At 46.7% G+C, this 22,017-nt stretch overlaps 1 protein-coding gene across 5 annotated transcripts in view; it reads left to right on the forward strand.

Moving 5' to 3' along the window:
- RASGRP3 (RAS guanyl releasing protein 3) overlaps window positions 1–22,017 on the forward strand; it is a 702,554-nt gene that overhangs the window by 540,317 nt on the left and 140,220 nt on the right. For all 5 annotated transcript variants that reach the window (XM_069607912.1, XM_069607913.1, XM_069607911.1 and 2 more), the window contains one exon: window positions 7,987–8,262. In XM_069607912.1, coding sequence (XP_069464013.1) covers window positions 7,987–8,262 — 276 coding nt within the window. The remainder of the gene's footprint in view (window positions 1–7,986; window positions 8,263–22,017) is intronic.

The raw sequence follows: 22,017 nt of genomic DNA on the forward strand, positions 1-22,017 counted from the left end.
GAAAAGACAACAGGTTAGCAAAGGCAAGGCATCATAGCACTGCGCGTAGCGCCTACTTACCACATCAAGGCGCTCTCGATGCACCACCATCTACCGGCGAGTCCCAACTCAGCCAACGTTCCACAGCGAACTTCCGCGCACCTAAGGAAAGAGAAAAGACATTATTTAAACCAGAGAAAGGCATACAAGTATAACAGTAATAAGACCTCCCTGAAAGACTCAAAAGGGCCAGCATCAGTGAAGTAACTAGATTGCACTCGCCCACAAAGGACAACGCGCCCCTGCCAAGAAGGCAGGACGGAGAGCACACCAAAACCCATAACAAGGTGAGGAAAGGTCCGGGGAGGGGCTGCGGGCAAACGGGGTGTTGGGAGGCTCTTACCCCAGTTGCCCAGTCTTGAACATTGCTCACCTGTATTCCAGGCAGAACTTCTCCGCTGATCATACCTGGGAGCAGCTGAGAAGGATACCAGAATCCCCACAGCTGGGTGGCGTCCCCGTGGATACCAGGTGAGCGTAACAGAACGCAAAGCCTGCCAAACCAATCCACCTGGGCACCATGGAAACATGGGAATTAGACCAATTGGCCCAATTGTTAGGAGAACTTTGTGCTGAGGTTCATTCTGCCCGACAGGAGACTAACGCTCTCCGGAGAGACTTATTGGTGAGTAAAGAGCGTACCGAAGATATCAGCAGGCAAGTCTTACAATCACAAGCAGGTCAAACGCCTCTACCTGGGAACAACCCACCGATGCAAAATCCTACCATGTCATCCACCGTCTCTACTCCGGTACAAGTTGTATTACCAGTAGGTACAGTTCCTTTGGCACCACCGGAGAGGTTTGCTGGTGATCCATGAAAATACGCAGCTTTCATGAATCAGTGTTGCCTTCATTTTCTTTGCAGGCCGGGAGCATTCCCAAATGACCAAGCCCGGGTAGCCTTTGTTTTATCATACCTAAGTGGCTGCGCCACAGATTAGTCGGTACCATTGGTGTCCCATGATGATCCTTTATTACATGACTTTGGGGGATTTCAGAGGGAAATGGAAAAACATTTTGCTCGCCATACCCGAGAACAAGCTGTGGACAATGAACTCCTTTCCCTCTGACAGGGGAATCAGGATTTGTTAACGTACATCGCTACTTTCAACCGATTGGTTGTTGAAGCTAGCTGGCCTGAAAACAAAAGAACCACGTTGTTTCATCGGGGCTTACAAGGCTAATTAAAAGACATCCTAGCTCAAGTGGTTAATCCTCCTAGAGATTGTTCTGAATTCATAGATTTGGTTGTGCAACTGGACCACCGGTTGCAAGACCGAAAAGCAGACCGTTCTAAAATGGACCCTCGGCCAGTGTGCGTTCGACCTAGAGACAGTGTAACTCGAGTGCAAGAAAATACTGTGGAGCCCATGCAAATCGGAGGGGTACGACCCCCACTAAAAAAACAAGAGCGAAATAAAAGGAGACAACAACAACCATGTCTGTATTGCGGAAAGTCAGGGCATTTCCTGAAGGACTGCCCAGTGAAACCTCTGAGGAAGATTGTTGGAGACACGGAAAAAGATGAAGAGAAGGCGTGTCAGTCGGGAAACTACCCAGCTCGGCAAACGTAGAGGTCAGTTTGTCGAGTGAGAGAAAAGAGCCACCGACCTCACACTTTGCAATACCGGTGATCTTAATTAATAACCATCGATCTTCAAGAATGCATGCCATTGAAGCATACATCGACAGCGGAGCAGTTGGGAATTATATAGATCAGGACCTGGCTGCAGAGATGGGGCTTCCCCTGTGTTCCAAGCTGACTACAGACAAGGTAACCACGGTGGATGGGACAGAAATCGCTTCCAGACCCGTAACCCAGCGCACAACCGAGATAACCTTGCTGTGCCAGGACGGACATCGGGAACTTATTTTGTTCGATCTCATCAAGGCACCTCAATTCCGGCTCATACTAGGGATGCCATGGTTAGTCGCTCACAACCCTTTGATTGACTGGCGGGCAAGAAAATTAACCTTCCCCAGCGACTGCTCCCCAGCCCGTTATTACCAAGAACATAAACCTGCTTTCAATATCTCTACGACTCCTGAAGTGGCAACTCTGGGAGTAACTAATACCTTGCCTGAGGAATACCACGATTTCCAGGATGTATTCCAGAAGGACCAAGCAAACACGCTGCCGCCGCACAGGCCCTATGACTGCCAGATCGACCTTGTTCCCGGTGCTCAAGTTCCTTGCGGCAGAATCTATGCTCTCATGGAACCCGAAAACCTTCATCTGAAGGCTTACTTAGACCAGCATCTCGCAAATGGATTCATCCCTCCATCTAAGTCCCCTGCAGCTAGTCCTTTGTTCTTCGTACCGAAAAAAGAAGGGGACTTAAGAACCCGTTATTGACTACCGCGCATTAAACCAGATCACTGTGAAGAACCGTTACCCCTTGCCGCTCATCCCTGAAATGCTGGACCAGGTCAAAGATGCCCAAATTTACACCAAACTGGACCTTCGAGGAGCATACCACCTGGTGCGGTTCAGAAGCGGTGACGAATGGAAAACTGCTTTCTGCACCAAATATGGTTTGTACCAATATCAAGTCATGCCCTTTGGGTTATGCAACGCTCCTGCAGCATTTCAGTGTTTCATGAATGACGTCTTGAGAGAGTTAATTGATGTCTGTGCCCTAGTGTACATAGATGGTATCTTAGTGTACTCAACTTCAACAGGATCATATCAAGCACGTCCGTTCAGTCCTCTCCAAGGTTCGGGAACATTGTTTATATGCAAAGCTGGAGAAGTGTTTCTTTCATGTCACCGAAGTTGAGTTTCTGGGTTTTATTCTTACTCCAGGAGGCAGCAGAATGGACCTGCATAAAATAGACACCGTTTTGAAATGGCCATCACCAACATCAGTAAAAGGGGTACAGAGCATGTTGGGCTTTGCGAACTTCTATCGCCGGTTCATACCAGACTTCTCACAGGTCGTACAACCGATCACCATATTGCTACGAAAAAATAACAAAAAATTTGCCTGGACAGAAGAAGCAGAAAAAGCTTTTCAGGAACTCAAGAAAAGGTTCACCTCCCTGCCAATCCTGCAACATCCTCACCCAGATCTTCCTTATATCGTGGAAACAGATGCTTCCAGTATAGCGATGAGAGCTGTCCTCTCACAAAGAGATCCAGAAACAGGCCAGCTACATCCAGTGGCCTTTTGGTCGAAAAAAATTCTCTCCTCCGGAGATGAATTATGCCATCACGGACAAAGAACTCTTGGCGATCAAATCCACCTTTAAGGCCTGGCGGCACTACCTTCTGGGGGGCAGACACACCATTACAGTTATCACGGACCACAGAAACCTGCAATACCTTAAAACAGCTAAATCTCAGTCTTCACGCCAATTGCGGTGGGCCCTTTTCTTCGCCGAATACAACTATGTCATCACTTTTCGACCAGGAGTCAAGAATTGAAAAGCTGACGCACTCTCTCGTACAGGCACTGATGACTTGGTATATACGACCCCAGACCCAGGTGCCCATCAAACCGGAAGACAAACTGTTGGGCCTCACTATGGCCTTAACCCAAGTAGAACTGAGAGATAAGATTCAACGAACCATGAACCCAGATGCCTTCCTCGCATGGCAAGCGCAAGGAGAACAATATTCCATTAAAGATCACTTACCCTTTTTTAAGGATCGCTTGTATGTACCCACCAAGGACTTACAACAACAAATTGTTTCAGGTTATCACGATTCCCTGATCGAAGGTCACCCTGGAATCACCAAGACTCTAGCCAAGGTAAAACAGAACTTCTGGTGGCCTGCCTGGCGTAAGGATGTCATCCAATCTATTCAGTCCTGCAGAGTCTGTGCGCAAAACAAGTCGCAAAAACAAAAACCATCCAGTCTTCTGCAACCTTTGGACATTCCTCCCACTCCATGATATACTCTTTCCCTCAACTTCATCACTGACCTACCTCCCAGCCAAGGGTTTAACACCATCCTCATAGTCGTGGACCTATTCTCAAAAATGGCACATTTTATTCCACTCAAGGGCCTCACTGACGCATATACGCTAGCCAAAGTGTTCCTGGATAGTATTGTCAAACTACATGGCTTTCCATCAGTCCTGATCTCCGACCGAGGTAGCCAGTTCGTCTCCAACTTCTGGAGAAAGTGTTGCGCAATGGCACAAATTGACATCCGGCTGTCAACTAGCCATCACCCTCAAACAGACGGTCAAACCGAGAGGACCAACCAGACCCTCGAACATTACCTATGGTGCATGTTGCATCAGGAACCAAGAGACTGGAAATATTTACTTTGGATAGCCGAGTACGCATATAATAATTCCTTGCATTCAAGTACTGGACAAACACCCTTTTATACCCTTTATGGTAGACAGCCACGTACCCAAGAACTGGATCTTCCAACCAGTTTGGAAATGCCAGCAGTAAAAACTCTTCACACCAACATCACTCAAGCTTTCAAAAGGGCCAAAGAACATCTTACTCACGCCAAAGAAAAACAAAAGCAATTTGCCGACCAACACCAGAAAAAGGCCCCTGACTATCAGGTAGGAGACAAGGTCTGGCTGGCCGCCAAATTTGTACCCATTAAAGGAACCCAGACCTTTCAACCCAGGTAGTTAGGGCCTTACACCGTCAAAGCAATTATTAATCCGGCGGCCGTCAAACTGGATTTACCAGCTAACCTACAAATCCATCCGGTATTCCATGTGTCCCTTCTAAAACCTATGCAGCCTGGTACACGGATTGGGACACCACCAAAACCCATACTTATTGACGGGGAACCAGCATTCAAAGTCAGAAGCATCTTGGATTCCAAGTACTCAAGGGGCAAGCTTTACTATCTAATTGATTGGAAAGGATTTGGACCCCAAGATAGGTCCTGGAACCTTGTGGGAACATTCATGCACCACGTCTGATCAAAAGATACCATCGAAACTTCCCAACTAAGCCTGGGCCGGACACAAGGAACACCTTCAGAGGGTCCTTGGGGGGGAGTGCTGTCACGACCCGTATAAAAAAAAAAAACCTGGCCAGCCAATGGGCCAGGAGGGGGCCTTGGATCGGGTTGGCGCCAGGCTCATACTTCGTGAGGACTTGTGTTTTGGGACTACTTTGTTTGCAGTGCCAGCCAACATGGAGGCACCCATATAGCTTGGTTCCTTTGGAACCAAGCTATGCTGTAAAGTGTTTTGGGTGTGGTAGCCTAGGAACTACTTTACCTGGACTACTTTTCTGAAGCTATTTTAACCACACCCGACTTGAATGACACGCTTCGCGTTACTTTGCAATCCTGCAACGTGATGCTCATCGTGTTCAGCTGTACCTGCGAACCTCGGAAGAACAGCATCTGAAAAACAAAGGAACATTGTTAATAGCAGCAGCTTACCTGTAATTCCATCGCTAGCTGCCCTCAGCTCCTGCAAACAGCATCCAAGGATCAGCGAGCCTCCTGGACCGACGGTTCTGCAAAAAAGAGAGAAACAGGACATTAGACATTTTACAATCGTGCCGGAAGCTAACCTCACGAGTCGCCCATCGATCAGCATAGCTTTGGGACTTCTTGCTCCGGGTGAGCACCGCAATCTACGGGAACGAAAAGACAACAGGTTAGCAAAGGCAAGGCATCATAGCGCTGCGCATAGCGCCTACTTACCGCATCAAGGCGCTCTCGATGCTCCACCATCTACCGGCGAGTCCCAACTCAGCCAACGTTCCACAGCGAACTTCCGCGCACCTTAGGAAAGAAAAAAGACATTATTTAAACCAGAGAAAAGCATACAAGTATAACAGTAATAAGACCTACCTGAAAGACTCAAAAGGGCCGGCATCAGTGAAGTAACTAGATAACACTCACCCACAAAGAACCTCGCGGCCCTGCCAAGAAGGCAGGACGGAGAGCAGGCCAAAACCCATAACAAGGTGAGGAAAGGTCCGGGGAGGGGCTGCGGGCATACATGGTGTTGGGAGGCTCTTACACCAGTTGCCCAGTCTTGAACATTGCCCACCTGTATTCCAGGCAGAACTTCTCCGCTGATCATACCTGGTGCACCATTCGTCTATTCTTCATAACGTCTTTTGGCAGACTATTTGCATGCACCTGGACATCGATGAATGTCTGTGCTCCTACTAATTAAATGAACTTGGAAGGCTGCTGTTTTGCGCCTTGGGAACCGTGATCTTCCCTCTAGGTTTGCTCATCCACTGCTCCCTTCCTGGCATTCTGACCTTGGCACTCACTGTGAACTATTATCTGTGCAGCTTCATCAGAGGCTTCTAAAATAGATGTGTTTTGGTGAATTCAGCATTTTGGATTCGAATACTTTGCTAATTCTTTGGGCCTGCTGCGGGCTCCATGTTGAGAAAATGGCTGCACTTCTGCACTCTCGCCTCCATGTTGGTGACTTATATTGGAGTCGGTCGGTTTCACATTCACCTTGTACATCTGTCATACGTTGGTTTTGCTGCCCGTGTATGCTGCACTCTTATCTACCTACAGTTTCATCTGCACTACCAATGTAGTGAGTCCCTCTCTTGATATGCAGGAACCTATGTTATGTTCAGTACACTCCTCAGTACATTCTTCAGCCTATATTAATTCCCCACTAGTGCCGTTCAACCTAACTAATCCTTTATGACAGATGTATGTGCATTAAGGGGTTGACCTTTTTATAGGCTCTGCCTCAACTTGTATCATGTCTCACCCCTATGCTCTTTCTCATCTATGGAGTAATGACGCGGGGGAGGGGCAGAAGTTGGTGCTGGCACATTTATCTGCATCATTGCAGTCATCACAGAGGATTTGAGCTGGTTAGGGGGTAAGGATATTGGTGCATTGTTTAATGTAGGTTGAGTTTTATCAGGGGGAGAGCTGATGAGGTGGCACGTTATTGTGTGCAAAGAGTATGTTTTTAAGACACTGTGATTCATTTGCTGTTGCAGCGGCAGTGTTTACTTGAGTGTTTGCGTGATTACCACTGAAGCGTTGCGTACTGTAGTTTCAGATTCAGCGTAACTCACTAGTAGCCATTCAGGCAAGTGGATTATAATGATATGGTATTAATATAGCGCTTTCACCAAAGCGCTTTACAGAGAACATATTTACATGCAATATCACACGGCCGAAGTTGGTACTCCTTTATCAACCTCGGAAGCATGAAAGGCTGAGTTCACCTTGCCGGGATTCGAACCTGCGAACAGCAGATCACACACAAATTGCAGCAGCGAGTGCTCAACCCACCGTGCAATCTTACCGGTGACTGATATGGTTGGAGTGGACAGGAAACCTTTTAGAGTGGGAACTTCAAATAGAGGTGCTGTTCAAAGAAGAGTTTAGAGAAATCTAACAGAAATGCAGTTTTGGGAAGTCATGAAAGGCCAGTTGGAATAATATGGTCCTGGGTCAGCTAGAGTTGTCATGGTGATCGGTCAGAGGTGGCTGTGGATAATTGGTCTTTGGGAAAAGGTTTTGGAAATGTGTCTCAGGGAGACTTTCACCGACTGAGGATCGACCCCCTTACAGATGGATCCAGTCACCAGATTGGTCACTGGGACAATAGTTGGATCTTTGTGGGGCCGGTGTGAGCTGATAGTCAAGCAGACTAGTTGGTTTTGGGTAAAGTGGCATCTAACATCCTCTGGTAACAGGAGATGGAGTCAAAAGAAAAATACAAGAAGGAGGTATATACTGATAGGGGTGGATACCATGTTGTGTATAGTTTATATCTTGGGAATTAGACGTTGTTCCATTGTAAACACATTATCAATGTAAGCTCTTCCATAACAATGCCCAAATTGATTTGGAATTGCATGCTATTACAAAAACGTGCATGTGTGCTTTTAGAATACGAAGCACAGGTCTATCTATATATGTTATGTTAAAAAATATGTCATTGGATATATCCACTTTCTTCCATTTAAGTCCAATTTTGACAGATGTGTGTATACTCGTTTCTTGCAGGAGTGGAACGAAATGACTGAGCTGGTCTCATCGAACGGAAACTACTGCAACTATCGCAAAGCTTTTGCCGACTGTGAGGGCTTTAAGATCCCCATTTTGGGGGTCCACCTCAAAGACTTGATAGCGGTTCATGTCATCTTTCCCGATTTTATAGAGGAGGATAAGGTGAACATTGTTAAAATGCAGCAGCTGTACGTCACTCTCAATGAACTGGTTTCCCTCCAGAGTGCCTCCCACCACTTAGAACCCAGTATGGACCTGATCAACCTGCTGACGGTAGGTCCTGCGCATGCATCTGTCGTACAGGCGCCACCCAATCGTGGGTCCAGCTAGAGCTGCATGTGAGAAAGCAATGCGGGCGCTAACGTAGCATAGGGAAAAGGAAACAAGCATTGGCAAAGCCAATATTTGTTTTGTGTGTAGGTATGGTTTTGACATTTGCCAGACACTTCCATGATGGGACTGCCTGGCCATAATTCCTATATATAAGGCACAACTCTTGGCTTTGTAAATGCTTTGTTAAACTGGAACTCCGTGTAAGGTACCGATATCAATCAAGAGGCTGAAGGCACGTTTGGTTAAGAAATGTTATTACACCAATAGAGCATTTACAACTGGAATTAAGCAATGCACGCTCAGCAGACTGCTTAGAAATAACACTGACATGCAAACGTTTGATGTTACTGCTTGATAGAGCTTTCCCACAGAGCTCCCAGAAGGATGATTTTTGGGCAGCGAGGGGCAGGTTGTGAGTGGGAATGGCCATATGGACTAACATGGCCATGGGCAATCTATGGGTGGGTAAATACCTAAACAACAACCACAAGCTGTGTGTCGCTCTTCACATGTCATCTCCCTTCTTGCTGTTCGACAGTGCAGTAGTTTAGGCATATAGTTGGTGCTTAATATCATCTAATAGCCCACACTAAACATCAATCAGGGTAGCTAATGGTTTCCTTGGTCTGGAGTTTGTTCATCTTTCTACCTAATGCATTGATGCAGACCTTACTGAAGCACACATCTTCTGCATGGCAATGCAGGGACAAAATGTAGAAAAGGGCTTTCTGATTTTCTTCATCTCAGCTGCTAACTGTTCTCATTATGTGGGAGTTGCATGTGATTTGTCCAGACCACCACATGCAGGAAAACCTCAGATGCCTGCTATTTCTTCTGTGGGCGAATTACTCGTTTGTTTTAAATGGCACATCTAGCCATTTTGTGCACCATTTAAGTCAGCCAAACAGATATTTATTTGACCAGCAATACGAAATGGCATTACAACACATAAAAGCATAAACATCTCCTATAACAATCCAAAAGCATCCTGATCAAAGAGGAAGCGCTACACACAAAATAAAACCTTAAATAAAAATAACCATTTTCCAACCATGAAAATTATTCTGATAAGAGAAAGAAAAGGGACTTAAGTTTGGCGGAAGAGGGGATGAGCCACACCATCTACCTCACAATCCCTTATCACTTTGATAAAGTCCTCCACGTCCTCCAAGGTTTCCATATCTAATTGGCTATGGAAAAAAACACCACCGATCTAGCGGTTGCGCACGCCCAATCCAGAGCTTCTTGCAAAGGACTGCTTTCGGTCTTGCCACTCCATAGCTTGTGCAGTCCACTGGAATCACGCTTTTGGTTGCCACGTTAAGGATCATACATGTTCTTTGAATGGCATTGGATGGAGGGTGGTGGATCACACATGCTGGGCTCGGGTGTAGCAGCAGATTCCCAGGACATTAGTCATTTTTGATTTTGAGAATTCTCAGCCCAAGTGCAGTGACCCACAGGAATAAGCCCTTTGCAAGATTCCATACAGAGGTGTTGCTAGGGGGAGCGCTATAGCCCCATGCTTTTGGTTGTAGCCCAGGACAGTAGCTCAGGGGCTACAACCAAAAGACTAGCGAGCAACCGTGTCCCGACAGTCCCGACATTAGGATAGCCCCGGATCTTTCCCAGACCTAGCAACACCCCTGGTTCCATACCGGCATTACCTCATGTCTCGGGAGGATAGCTCAGAGGCAACGTGCTCGCCTTGGAAGCAAGACGACACGGAGCAACACAGGTTTGATCCCTGGGTCCGCGCTTAGAAACCGCATGGTATTAAATGCGTTATAAATAACCTATCATCATCATGGTTGTGTCGAATCCCTGATCGGCATTCCGGGTGAGTGAATTCAGATGCAGACGCAATATTCCCTGGAGATTCTCTCAAGCAGGAAAATAAGCCTTTGCTTACTACTGAGTAGCCTAAGCGTCCGGCCAAGGACAGGGCACCTTCTAAAATCATTAGGAGGCGCCTGTTCACTGTATGCACCCAGTCTGCTGAGCTAGTACTTCTCGGAGTTGATTTTTCCAACAGATGCCATCTGCATCATGATATTGATGAGGCCGTAATTCACATAATGCTCACACTGCAGCATCAGGGAACATTACAATTTGTTTTGCTGGCATCATTTTGTGACTAGATCCAACGAGGACACACTTGAAGTTGTGAAGTTTTCTCTTGATGTGGTATTTGAAAACAAATATGAAACGCAAGTTCAGTGGACCAGGAAGCAACATAAATGCAGAGCTCACAAACGCTTTGGGAAGAAAAAAAAGGGATTGAAGTAGGCAAATACGGAACATCTTTTAAATCTGCCCAAGACTTGGTAGCTCAGATATTTTACATTATTTTTATTTAGGGTAGTTCTTGCCCATGAATCGAGCTTTGGAAGCAACGCAGTGCTGCAGAGTGCCGCTAGGAGCTACAGGCATACATTAGATCAGTGGTGGGCAAACTGCAGCCCTCACAATGTTTTGGCCTACAACTCACATCAGCCCTGCTAGCATAGTCAATGGGGAGGGATCATGGGAGTTGTAGGTCAGAATATCTGTAGGGCTGCAGGTTCCCCTCCAATGCATTAGATGGTTAAATACAGGGGGAACAGTCCTTACTATGTAGTATTTATGGTTGGCGTAGCATTTAGGGCAGCAGGCAATAGTTGAGAACCTGTACAGTGCTGACAAGGGTGTTGGCGGGTGACAGGGTCGAAACTGGGGTGATAGTGGGCAGGGTGAGTTTGGGGGCGAATCCATCTTACAGGTGTGAAGAAGGTCTGCCTTGAATAGGAGGTTCCTGATTCCTTTTCTGAATTGCATGAGGGTGGGGCAAATCTGATGATGGATATGAGATTCCACAGTCTGGGCTGTAGACCGAAAAATCCTTGTTTCCTAGTTTTCCTTTCAAATAACACTCCTGCCGCTCCAGTCTGCCCAGGCCGAGACTTCAGGCGATGCACTGAACACCAGAGATTGTGACACGTATAGCAATGTAAATGGCGACGGCCAAGGTATCCTGTCCGGATGCATTGGCACTGCAAGTTTACACTGTAGTTCAAAAACTCTGGAACACTTTAGTGTAGATAGGAGTGGGGCCGTGCATATATTTAGCAGTGCTGGTCTGGCCTACAGGGAAGTCTGGAGATTTGCCAGTGGGGCTCTGACTATGGTCCTCTTTTCTCAAATCACACAGAATTGTTTATATTGCGGCACGCAGCACACATAATTAAGATGCTTTTTTGCATTAATGTTATCATAAGGTGTCTGGTTTTCTTTGGTTCTCTATGGATGCCCCTTGCTGAGGGAAGATGTGTAGCGGGAAAGCTGCTGTGTGTGTCATACATGCAGCACCATGCATTCAATTATTCCAGGAGACGTCTATTATCTTAACTGCCTTTATTCATGGCAGCAGCGCATTCCTATTGGTCCATGCGCTTCATGACGGAGCTCCATGGGTCTGTTGATTAACCGCGTCCTTTCCAGGATACGACATCTCCCCCAGAGCAAAACAAAAGTCACTTACAATTCTGTCCTTATATTTCTTCGATTAGTCGCACAGGTCTTCTGATGCATCTTGTTGGCCTTACCCGACGTTCTTCCTGCTCTTCTTCAGCGTCTTCTCTCACCAGCCCATCAGGTGACGCTGCTGAGTTCTCTATATCATCACGTTCTTGATTCTTTTCCTTGTATAACTTGAAATGGCAGTCATTTGAGTGATCACTTTTGTTGGAGAGTGAGCAGTTACCATTGTTCCATTGTACCTTGTCCCCTAATTCTTGGCTCATCTTCTGCTGTCGGTATATGTCTTCATGTCCTGGGCATCCATCCCTCGAACCTGTGTTGCGTCCTCACTTAGGTCACTTGCAAGGTGAGGTGGTCTGTTCTTAGTCCGTCTGCCAAATAACAATTCCAAGGGACACTTTCCAGTCATGGCATGTGGCGAGTTTCTGTAGTCCCTTAGCATGGTACACAGGGCGTTGTTGAGTGACATGGACCGTAGCTCATTCGATTGGAGGACTCTCTCCAGACTGCCCATGAACCACTCCACCATGCCATTTGCCTGTGGCCATAATGGAGTGACCTTTCTGTGGTCGATGCACATGTAATGCATGAATTATGAGAATTGCAGGCTGCTGAAGAGCAGACCGTTGTGCGACTTGAGAATTTCTGGAATGCCCCATTAAGAAAAGATCTTGTTCGACACCGTTATAACGGTGCTGGATGCCGTAGATGGTACCATGTGTACTAGAGGAAGTCAAGATTATTCATCCATGATGACTAGCCAATATTTGCTCTCCCCAAAGGTCCTGAAGAAGTCAATTGCAAGGTGGATCCATGGCAGCTCCAGCATGTGGGACATCTTTAGAGGTTCTGGGTGATTAGGTCTAGATGTGCTGTGACACAGGTGACAAACGCGCATCATACGTTCCACCATCTGATCTACTCGTTGGTACCACATAGTGTCTCTCACTTGTCTTTTCGTGGCCACCACCCCACAGTGCCCTTCATGGGCTGGATCTATGACCTATTGCCACCGGTCCATGGGAATCACTATTCAGTGTCCTTGCATGACGGGCCCTTCTGCCGATATCGACAGCTCTTCTCGTATGTTCCTGAAGGCCTGCAGATCTGCTATGGCCCAATCGCTGTCTTGCCTACTTGTGAAATCTGTGTCTCGCCACCTTCCGGACTTGATCAGGTCTTGCACCCTCTTTAGCATGACATCTTGTCTTGTGTGATCCAAGTTCATTGTTGGTTTAATGGCCCTTGGGGGTCCGTGGTGAGCCAGGAATTTGACCTACTCCCCTGCCATTGAGTCATCAGTGGGCGTGTCTAGTAGTGGATGTCGAGACATGAAGTCCGCTGGGTTGTATTCCCTTCCCGGTTTGTGAACAATCGTGAAGTCAAAGTGCTGCAGTCACAGGCCCCATCTTTCTATCCGTGGTGGCATCTTGCATTGAGAGTTGCCGTAGATGGTCACCAGGGCTTGGTGATTCGTCACGATTGTGAATGGCTTGCCGAGAAGGAACATTTGAAAGTGCTTGCAAGCCCATACAACAGAAAGTCCTTTTTAGGTTACCAGTCGCTTGTCTCTACTCACACCTTGAAACACTTGGGTATAGGTGCATTATAAATGTCATATCATATCATATCATACTTCCAATAGGCAATCGCTGTGCTGGGAGATTCTCGCCCTGGTCGATGTTGCGCCAGAATTGACCCCAGGCCAAAGAATCTACCATCAACAGTCACTTTTGTGCACATATTCGGATCAAAATATGCCCTGTATTCAGCTGAGGCGATGTCACTCTTTATTTGTGCGAATGCTTCTTCGCATTGCTGTGACCATAGGAATACCCGCCTTGCGTGGTGAGTTCCCTAAGGGGGATACTGGTGGTCTCAAAATCTTGAAGATACCAGCTGCAATACTAGCCATCCTTAGGAAGGACCTGACCTTGCTGATGTCCTTGGGGGCTGAAATCTCAGAAATGGGGGCAACTTTGCTTGGGCCATGCCTTCATGTAAGAAGATATGTCCATAGAATTTGAGGCGAGACTTGTGAAAGGCACACTTGTCGCGGTTTATTGTCAGGCCGGCTTCCACGAGTGCCATGCCCACCTGTTAAAGAGCTTGATCATACTGTGCGCTGGTGGCTCCAAATACCAGGATTTCATCACAGTAGTTAAAACAATTATTCAAGTGGCGAATGACCCTTCACACAATCTCCTGTAATATTTCAGCTGCCGAGTAGATGCCAAAACTGAGTCTCTTGTATCTGAAGAGCCCACACAGTGTGGCAAAGTTGGTGATGTCTCGGGATTGTTTATCTATTCTAATCTGATAATACCCCTTATTTAGGTCAAGAATTGAGAATACTTTAGCCCCGTTTAGCAGGCTGATCATGTGATCTAGGTGCATTCCAGGGTGTCTTTCGCACCTGATGGCCCTGTTCGCTAACCGCATGTCTACACATATGCGTATCTTGTCCAGGCATCCTCTCTTGGGCACGGCCACTATGGGGGACAACCACGGAGTGGGACTGTCGGCCGGCTCTAATATGCCTTCACTCAGTAAGCATTGTATCTCTTTTTAAACAAGTGGTTTCAGATTAATCGGTATTCTCCTCGAGTCAGAGGCTGTATGAATTCATTGATGTGAAGTGTCACTGGCTCTCCTTTGAGGCATCTAATGCCTTTAAACAGAGTTGGGAATGCTTGTGTGACTGACAGTGCATGCTGCATGGTAGAGGTCACTGCTGCAATCTCCATCTCGAGGGCAGTGTGGCAGCCCAGTAGGTTGCTCCCGGGAACATCCCCTTGCAATACGTGAAATTCGGCTTGTGCACATTTTTCCTTGTAATGTATTGTTGTGAAAAACTTCCTGTGGTTCCGCACTGGCACCTTCAGGTTAGACCGTCTTAACTGCAGTGGAGATGTCATCCTGCAATATTCTGACACACACATGATGTTTAGGGTGGCACCTGTGTTGATTGGAAATCTGGTCTGGTGATTTCTTTGTAGTAGGGAGATGTCACTCTCGGAGGAAGTCGTCACTCCGTTCATCATGTAAGCATAATCATGTTGGGTTATCCCCGTAGAGGGTGAGGTTGACAGAGACCTTCCTGACACTTGCCCGACGTGTCTTATGTGGTTCCTCCTTGCACCGGCATCTCTCTTTTGACCAGTGTTGCGCATGCCAGGCTCCGGTTTGTAGGGGGTGGAGTTGTATCCCTGTGACCGTCCAGGTGGAAAGTTGCAGACGACCATCAGATGATTCTCCCTGCCACACTTGGCGCACGTTTGCACAAATGCGGGACATTTCACGCCTCCCTGATGAGGGAATGGGAGGCCACATCGATAGCATCTCTCTGATGAAGCGGGCCCTCTGGACGCATTTCCACTTGTGGGCCTGCCTTGAGTCGCTGGCGAGACCTGATATTTCTGTTCCTTTGCAGGGGTCTTGGTGGTTTCAATTTGCGAGGCTTGCGTGTCTGCTTGGCACTCTGTGCTAGCTATTTGTAGTATGGTGGCTAGAGGGAGTGGCTCTCGAAGAAGCTTCTTTTTAAATGATGATGACAGGCAACCACCTGTGATCCTGTGTCTAATGGCCTCCTCATTCGTGAATTTGTGGAATTCACAGTATGTCACCACTTTACAAGGTGGGTCGCGAAGGCACCCATTCGCCTGCTATCTGGCACGCCATATTAAATGTTTGTTTCTCATGATCATTGTTGTACTTCAGGTCGAAGTATGTACTCAGCGCTTCTTTGAAGCCTGCGTACGTCTTGACGTCGTCTGGCAGGAAGGTAGGTATGAGTTGCTCTATCTCATCTCCAACCAGATTCACCGGCAGCCTCCTGGCGAACTTGTCAGTCGCAGTTTCATCAAGTGCATGCAGATGTTTTTCAAATCTCTGAATCCATCTCTCCCATCGTGGTCCCAAGGCTTGCTGGTCACCCATATCAAATGGTCCAAGCCAGCAAAAGGCTGCTACGCTGCATGCCTCTTCACCAACTGGCTCACCATCTGACATCTCAGTGGTGGCGTGACTTTAGCTGCACCTCACAACCTCGTTTTTTACTGTGTGTCACAGTATGAGCCTTCTTCATCCAAGAGGGGATCCCATCCTCGTCGTCATTGTCTAGTTTTCTTTGGTTCTCTATGTATGCCCTTGCTGAGGGAAGATATGTAGTGGGAAGGCCGCTGTGTGTGTCATACATGCAGCACCATGCATTCAATAATTCCAGGAACATGCGCGTGCAGCGCGCATTACTATTGGTCCATGAGCTTCATGACATAGCTCCATGGCTCCATTTATTAACTGTTTCCTTTCCAGGACATGACATATGGGACACCTTTCAAAAACAAAATCCAGGGCCTTATTTGGTTCCCGGTCCACCCCTGGTATTGATGCCTGAGTTACACCTTAGAGCAAGTAATTGCTCTGTGGTGGATGATTGCACATGTCAAAGGTCCATTGTGTCTCAAGGAAAAATGGGACCCCCTTGATGTGCACGGCAACTCAAGCCTCTTATAAAGATGGTTATGATTGGTGGAGAGCCATAGACAGGGGAATAACCAAAAATCATAGGAGCCCACTAACCTGAATCAAGAATGGCCAAATCCTACGCACAATAATGAGGTAAACTGGTGATAAGGAGCACAAGGCGGTAGCAGGTACAGAAAAAAGAGATATATCGCTAGTTTACTTATGTAACTGGAACCTAGTGATACTTTTCCAATTGGCTCAACAAAAAGGCAAGCCTGCCTCTTTGACCAGAGCTGGTTTAAGAATGTTGCACAACTCCATAATTGTATTATTAAATTATCAACCCTGTGCAATGTTTTACAACATTGTCATCTCATTTTGGAACCAACTTTAGAAAAGGATGAGGGCACTAACAGACTGTTTGAAACCGCATCAAATACATTTTTTTATCTGGCACTCGATTATCTAGAAAGCACTCGAGCCGGAAGGTTCTATTAAGTGCCAGATAGCAAACCATTCTGGGTGGTAGCGCGCAAGTTAATAAAGCAGAATCTCAGCAGACTTTTTCCTCTACTGCCTAGCACTCTCACATCCCGAATTCCGGCCTTCCATTATACAGCACCTTAACCAAGGGTGCCAGCATTTGCTGTGCAATGCTCACTTTTTATGCTTCTTTTGTGACGTCACAATACCTGCTGCTTGAGCCAGCAAAGGTCAGAATTCCAGCTGTCACTGCAACAGTTAAAGCCGTTACAAGCTTTTCAAATTCCTTGCTTGTGAAATAGTTGTCTGTGACACTTTACAGCGATTAATTGACAAAGAACTGTCCATGGTAGAATGTTTAATTTGTGCACTGCTGAACTTTAACACGTGTGCATAAAGCTTCATGTTATTACTTATCCTAAAGTACAAAATGAAAATGTTTCTTGAATGCATTTTATTAAAATATTTAAACTATTATTCTGCAAAGCATTCAAAGCTACATATTGGCTTTTTTAAATTCAAACCGATTCTACGATGATTATATGAATCAGCAAATGGAAGATCTCTCATTATATTAAGCAAGAGATGAGGTAGTAAAGGGAATGACAGTGTGTAGCCATGTATTATAAGGAATAAAATACCCCCTTCCATGCATAAAAAGGATATTGCAAGGGTTCCATGTCATTGCATCGCCGGAATTTTCAAAGCCTGGCATTTCAACGTGGAAATGTTCATCACATTTTTTAAAAAGTTGTTTGGGGGCAAACCCCCCCCCCCCTCCACCACCTATTTTACCTATTTCCTAACCTCCCAAGCCCTTATCTGCCCTTTCCCACCCCACCCTACAGAATTCAATTAACATTAGTGCACGTTAAAGTGGCAGGCTTTGCAAAATCCGGCGATGAAAGGACGTCGTACGACTGTAAGTCACCTTGGAGTTCTGTGACCATATGAAGGTGCGTATTTGTTCACGGAACTCCTCATTGACTTGCAATATCCTTATGATGTACAGTAGGAGAAACTTTATCCCGTATATATTGTTCTTATGAAAGTCCTTATCTTAGTCATTGATTGCAGGCCAACACACTGGCTTGCACCTATCACGCGTTTTCTCGATGCCTTACCATTCTATAACATGACAAACTACAAAGAAATAGAAATTCTGGCATTTTTTTAACCACATCCATATCATTTGTTTGCATCTTAAATTGTGCAATTTCCGGTGGGATTACATCAGAATTAGAATTAGAAGCCACAGTTGGAGCAGATGCTCTATCCGCAGGCTGCAGGAGCAGCCCTGCCTTCCCCCTACTGCCTGCAGCTAAAGAGGTAAGCCATCCGGCTGTATCTACTCCCGTATCTCCTCTGCTGGCTAATGCGACGCTGACCGCTGCAACTACAATTTAAATTGCTACAACCGATGATTATGAAGCTGCATCCTTTGCCTAGCAGCTGTGTTAATCTTGATGTAATCTTTCACTATCTGCGGCACGGAAAACCGCATGGTTTTCTCACTTCCAAGATGGCCGCCGCCGACGAACGGAGATCATCGCGACTTTGATCTACGAGCACTTCCTGACTCGGCCGCGAATCTGCCTTCTGATTGGGCAGACACCTTCCCTTAACCCAGCGTGGGGCACCGGCAGGCGTGAGCCGGCCCCATCGAAGGCTCCCACTAATGCTCCCACTAAGGCTCCCACTAAGGCTCCCACTAAGGCTCCCACTAAGGCTCCTGACCTGAGCCTGACCAGTGACTGCCAGAGCCCAGGCCCCAAAACTCTGCCTGAGCGCATCGTCACCCCAGACATACGTTGCCTGCCATTTCGACCACTCTGATATCCCTGTGCCCATGCAACCGACGCCTCTATGATCTGTGAGTACAACGTAATATACTGACTTTTGAAACTCTTGTATCACTACGCTTTGCTTACTTGATGGGTCAACTTGCAACCCTCTGCAGCCTCAATCCCTCGAGCGGGCAGGAACCCGCCTGCTTCCACGCCTGCTATCTGCATCTCACTTGTGTTGTGCCTTAAGGTCGCTTTCAGACCACTTGAATCGTGTTGTGCATTTAAGTTCGCTTTCAGACCATTTCACTTGTGTTGTGCCTTAAGGTCGCTTTCAGACCACTTGAATCGTGTTGTGCATTTAAGTTCGCTTTCAGACCATTTAACCTGTGTTGTGCCTTAAGGTCGCTTTCAGACCACTTGAATCGTGCTGTGCATTTAAGCTCGCTTTCAGACCATTTCACTTGTGTTGTGCCTTAAGGTCGCTTTCAGACCATTTAACCTGTGTTGTGCCTTAAGGTCGCTTTCAGACCACTTGAATCGTGTTGTGCATTTAAGTTCGCTTTCAGACCATTTAACTTGTGTTGTGCCTTAAGGTCGCTTTCAGACCACTTGAATCGTGTTGTGCCTAAGGTCCCCCTCACGTACTCCTGCCACTAACCAGCATGCCCCCCCTGCCTAGTAACTACCTTGCCAGCCCCATACTCCTCTTAATTACCTTTACTCTATCCAACATGCTACCCCAACCCCCTACCACCATGTACACGACTACAAGCAAATTAATGCCCACAACAACTGAGGCTCCTCTAGCATCTATGATCAGTCTCCCGTGCCCCACTGCAGTCAGGAACATAAAACTCAGAGCTAGACTAGCCAAAATTCACGAGCCTCTCGCCCGCTCCATGCCTACTAATAAAAGATCTAAACCCACCCTCACTAGCTTTGACAACTACAGACCTAAAAGATCTCTGAGCTATCCCACCAAAGACCTTAACTCGCCCATCTCCCAGAAAAACACTAAACCCCCTCAGAAACTGTTAGCCCCTACTGCACCTATAGTAAGCCCCCAAATTAAGGGAGCTCTAATTAACGCCAGATCACTACTAGCCCACGCAACCGAAATCGCAGACCTACTGATCAATGAAGATCTCGATCTCCTCGCCATCACAGAGACCTGGCTCCACCCGGCAGCAGGACCTATGTTGATGCTAGCTATCCCAGAGAATTACACCATCCTGAGACAAGACCGACCCAATTCCAGAGGAGGCGGTGTTGCCATCATTCACAAATGCAGCCTTCCAATAAGATTAGTTACCCCCATTAATGCCCCATCTTGCGAACTACTCTCAGCCAAAATCCCCATCACAAATACTCAAACCCTCAATGTCCATTTGATCTATCGCCCCCCAGGTCCTTTAGGCACCTTCGATGAGGATCTTAACACCATCCTATCCACCAATTTAAAAAATGCCACTCAAATGCTCACCCTCGGCGACTTCAACATGGGCTTTAATGACCCTGAAGACAAAGCCGCCATCACCACTTTGAACACCCTCACCGAACTAGGATTCACTCAAAGAAGCCTAAAACCAACCCATGACAAAGGCAGAATACTAGACTGGATAGCCGACCATAACTGCCTAGCCAGCGTTACTGACATCTCACCCTTAGCCTGGACCGACCACCACCTGGTATCATTTGTTTTGTCCACTACTAGACCACCACCCTCACTACCGTGTAGGGCACCCCCCACTCTTACTAGAAACAAAAAGAGTATCACAGTGGAGAGACTTATCCCCAACCTACTTCCTACACTGAACTCACTGCATGACAACTTGGATCCAGAAACCTTGGTTGAGGAATATAACAATATCATGTCTTCCTCCCTGGACTTAATTGCCCCTCTCAAACTCAGGACAAGCAAGTCCAAAACCCACCTTAACAACTGGTACACACCTCTCCTCAAAAACTTAAGACAACAAAAAAGACACTGCGAATCTATCTGGAAAAAAGACCCATCAGCAGCCAACAAAGTTAAATTTACTAAATTAGCGGCCCTGTACAAAAAAGAAATCTTCCTTGCCAAACGTACCTCCTTTGACTCTCGCATCTCACAAGCCAAATCAAATACTAAGGAATTATTCTCAATTCTAAAAGAAGTAGAAACCCCCATAGCACCTATAGACACTTGTATAAAAGACAAGAACTGGTGTACCGACATCCAATTTGCCCTAGCTAATAAAATCGCCACGCTACAAAAGAAAATATCTTGCAAAAAAGCCTCCCTGAACAATCCTGCCCTGCCTAAACCTGAGAAACGGGCCACAACTGAACAATTACAATTTAACTTCACCAAAGTGACCATACCTGAAGTGGAGAAAATCATCATGTCATTAAAGCCATCTAACTGCCAAGGAGACTTATGCCCAGCACAGCTCATAAAAGACGCTGCCCGTGACCTTTCCCCCTTTATCACTAAATTAATCAATGCTTCCTTCTCCACCGGCTCCATCCCAACTAACCTAAAACAATCCTGGGTACTACCCCTACTAAAAAAAAACACCCTCGACCCAACAATACCAACTAACTACAGGCCTATAACAACAGTACCATTCCTTCTGAAAATTCTGGATAAGGTCGCCTACGTACAAATACAGAAGCACCTGGAGGAGCACCACTTGCTAGGAGCCAGACAATCAGGCTTCCGACCCCAACACGGGACTGAAACAGCTCTCATCGACCTTAAAACACAGATTGATCTGCTCAAAGACAATGGTCAAGCAGCTTTACTCCTCCTCCTTGACCTTTCCGCAGCATTCGACCTGGTCGACCACGCTGTCCTCTGCACCCATCTCCACACGGCTGCCCATTTTTCCCCCGAGGCTATTACTTGGATTAGATCCTTCCTTGATGGCAGAACTATGAGGGTTTTCTCGCCAACAGACGCGGCAGACCCTATACCCATCACCTGCGGTGTGCCTCAGGGTTCCTGTGTCTCCCCAACACTGTACAACATATTTACCAAGCCCCTTTTCGATGATCTGGACCATCTCGGTATCACCTACACTAACTATGCAGATGATACCCAGATCCTCCTTCCGCTTTCTGGAGATTATGCAAAGGATTTGGCCTTGGTGAATAGGGTTTACATCATCATCCAGGCATGGATGGCCACTCACGGTCTATGCCTGAATGATGATAAAACGGAACTCATCACACTGGGCACTAAAGCTAGCCTAAAGAACTTGAGCCCGGCATACTCATCATTCATAATTGATGGCAATACCATCAGGGTTGGACATGAAGTCAAAACACTGGGCTTTTATTTGGACTCCAACTTCAACTTTAGCAGACAAGTGAACTCACTAGCCTCCTCCACGTCCTACACTTGTAAATTGATCCGGACAGCTAAACCTTTTCTATCCGAGGCCAGTTGTCT

This window comes from Ambystoma mexicanum, chromosome 4q (genome assembly GCF_040938575.1).
Source record: "Ambystoma mexicanum isolate Mex_15411 chromosome 4q, UKY_AmexF1_1, whole genome shotgun sequence".
NCBI classification, from domain to species: Eukaryota; Metazoa; Chordata; class Amphibia; order Caudata; family Ambystomatidae; genus Ambystoma; species Ambystoma mexicanum.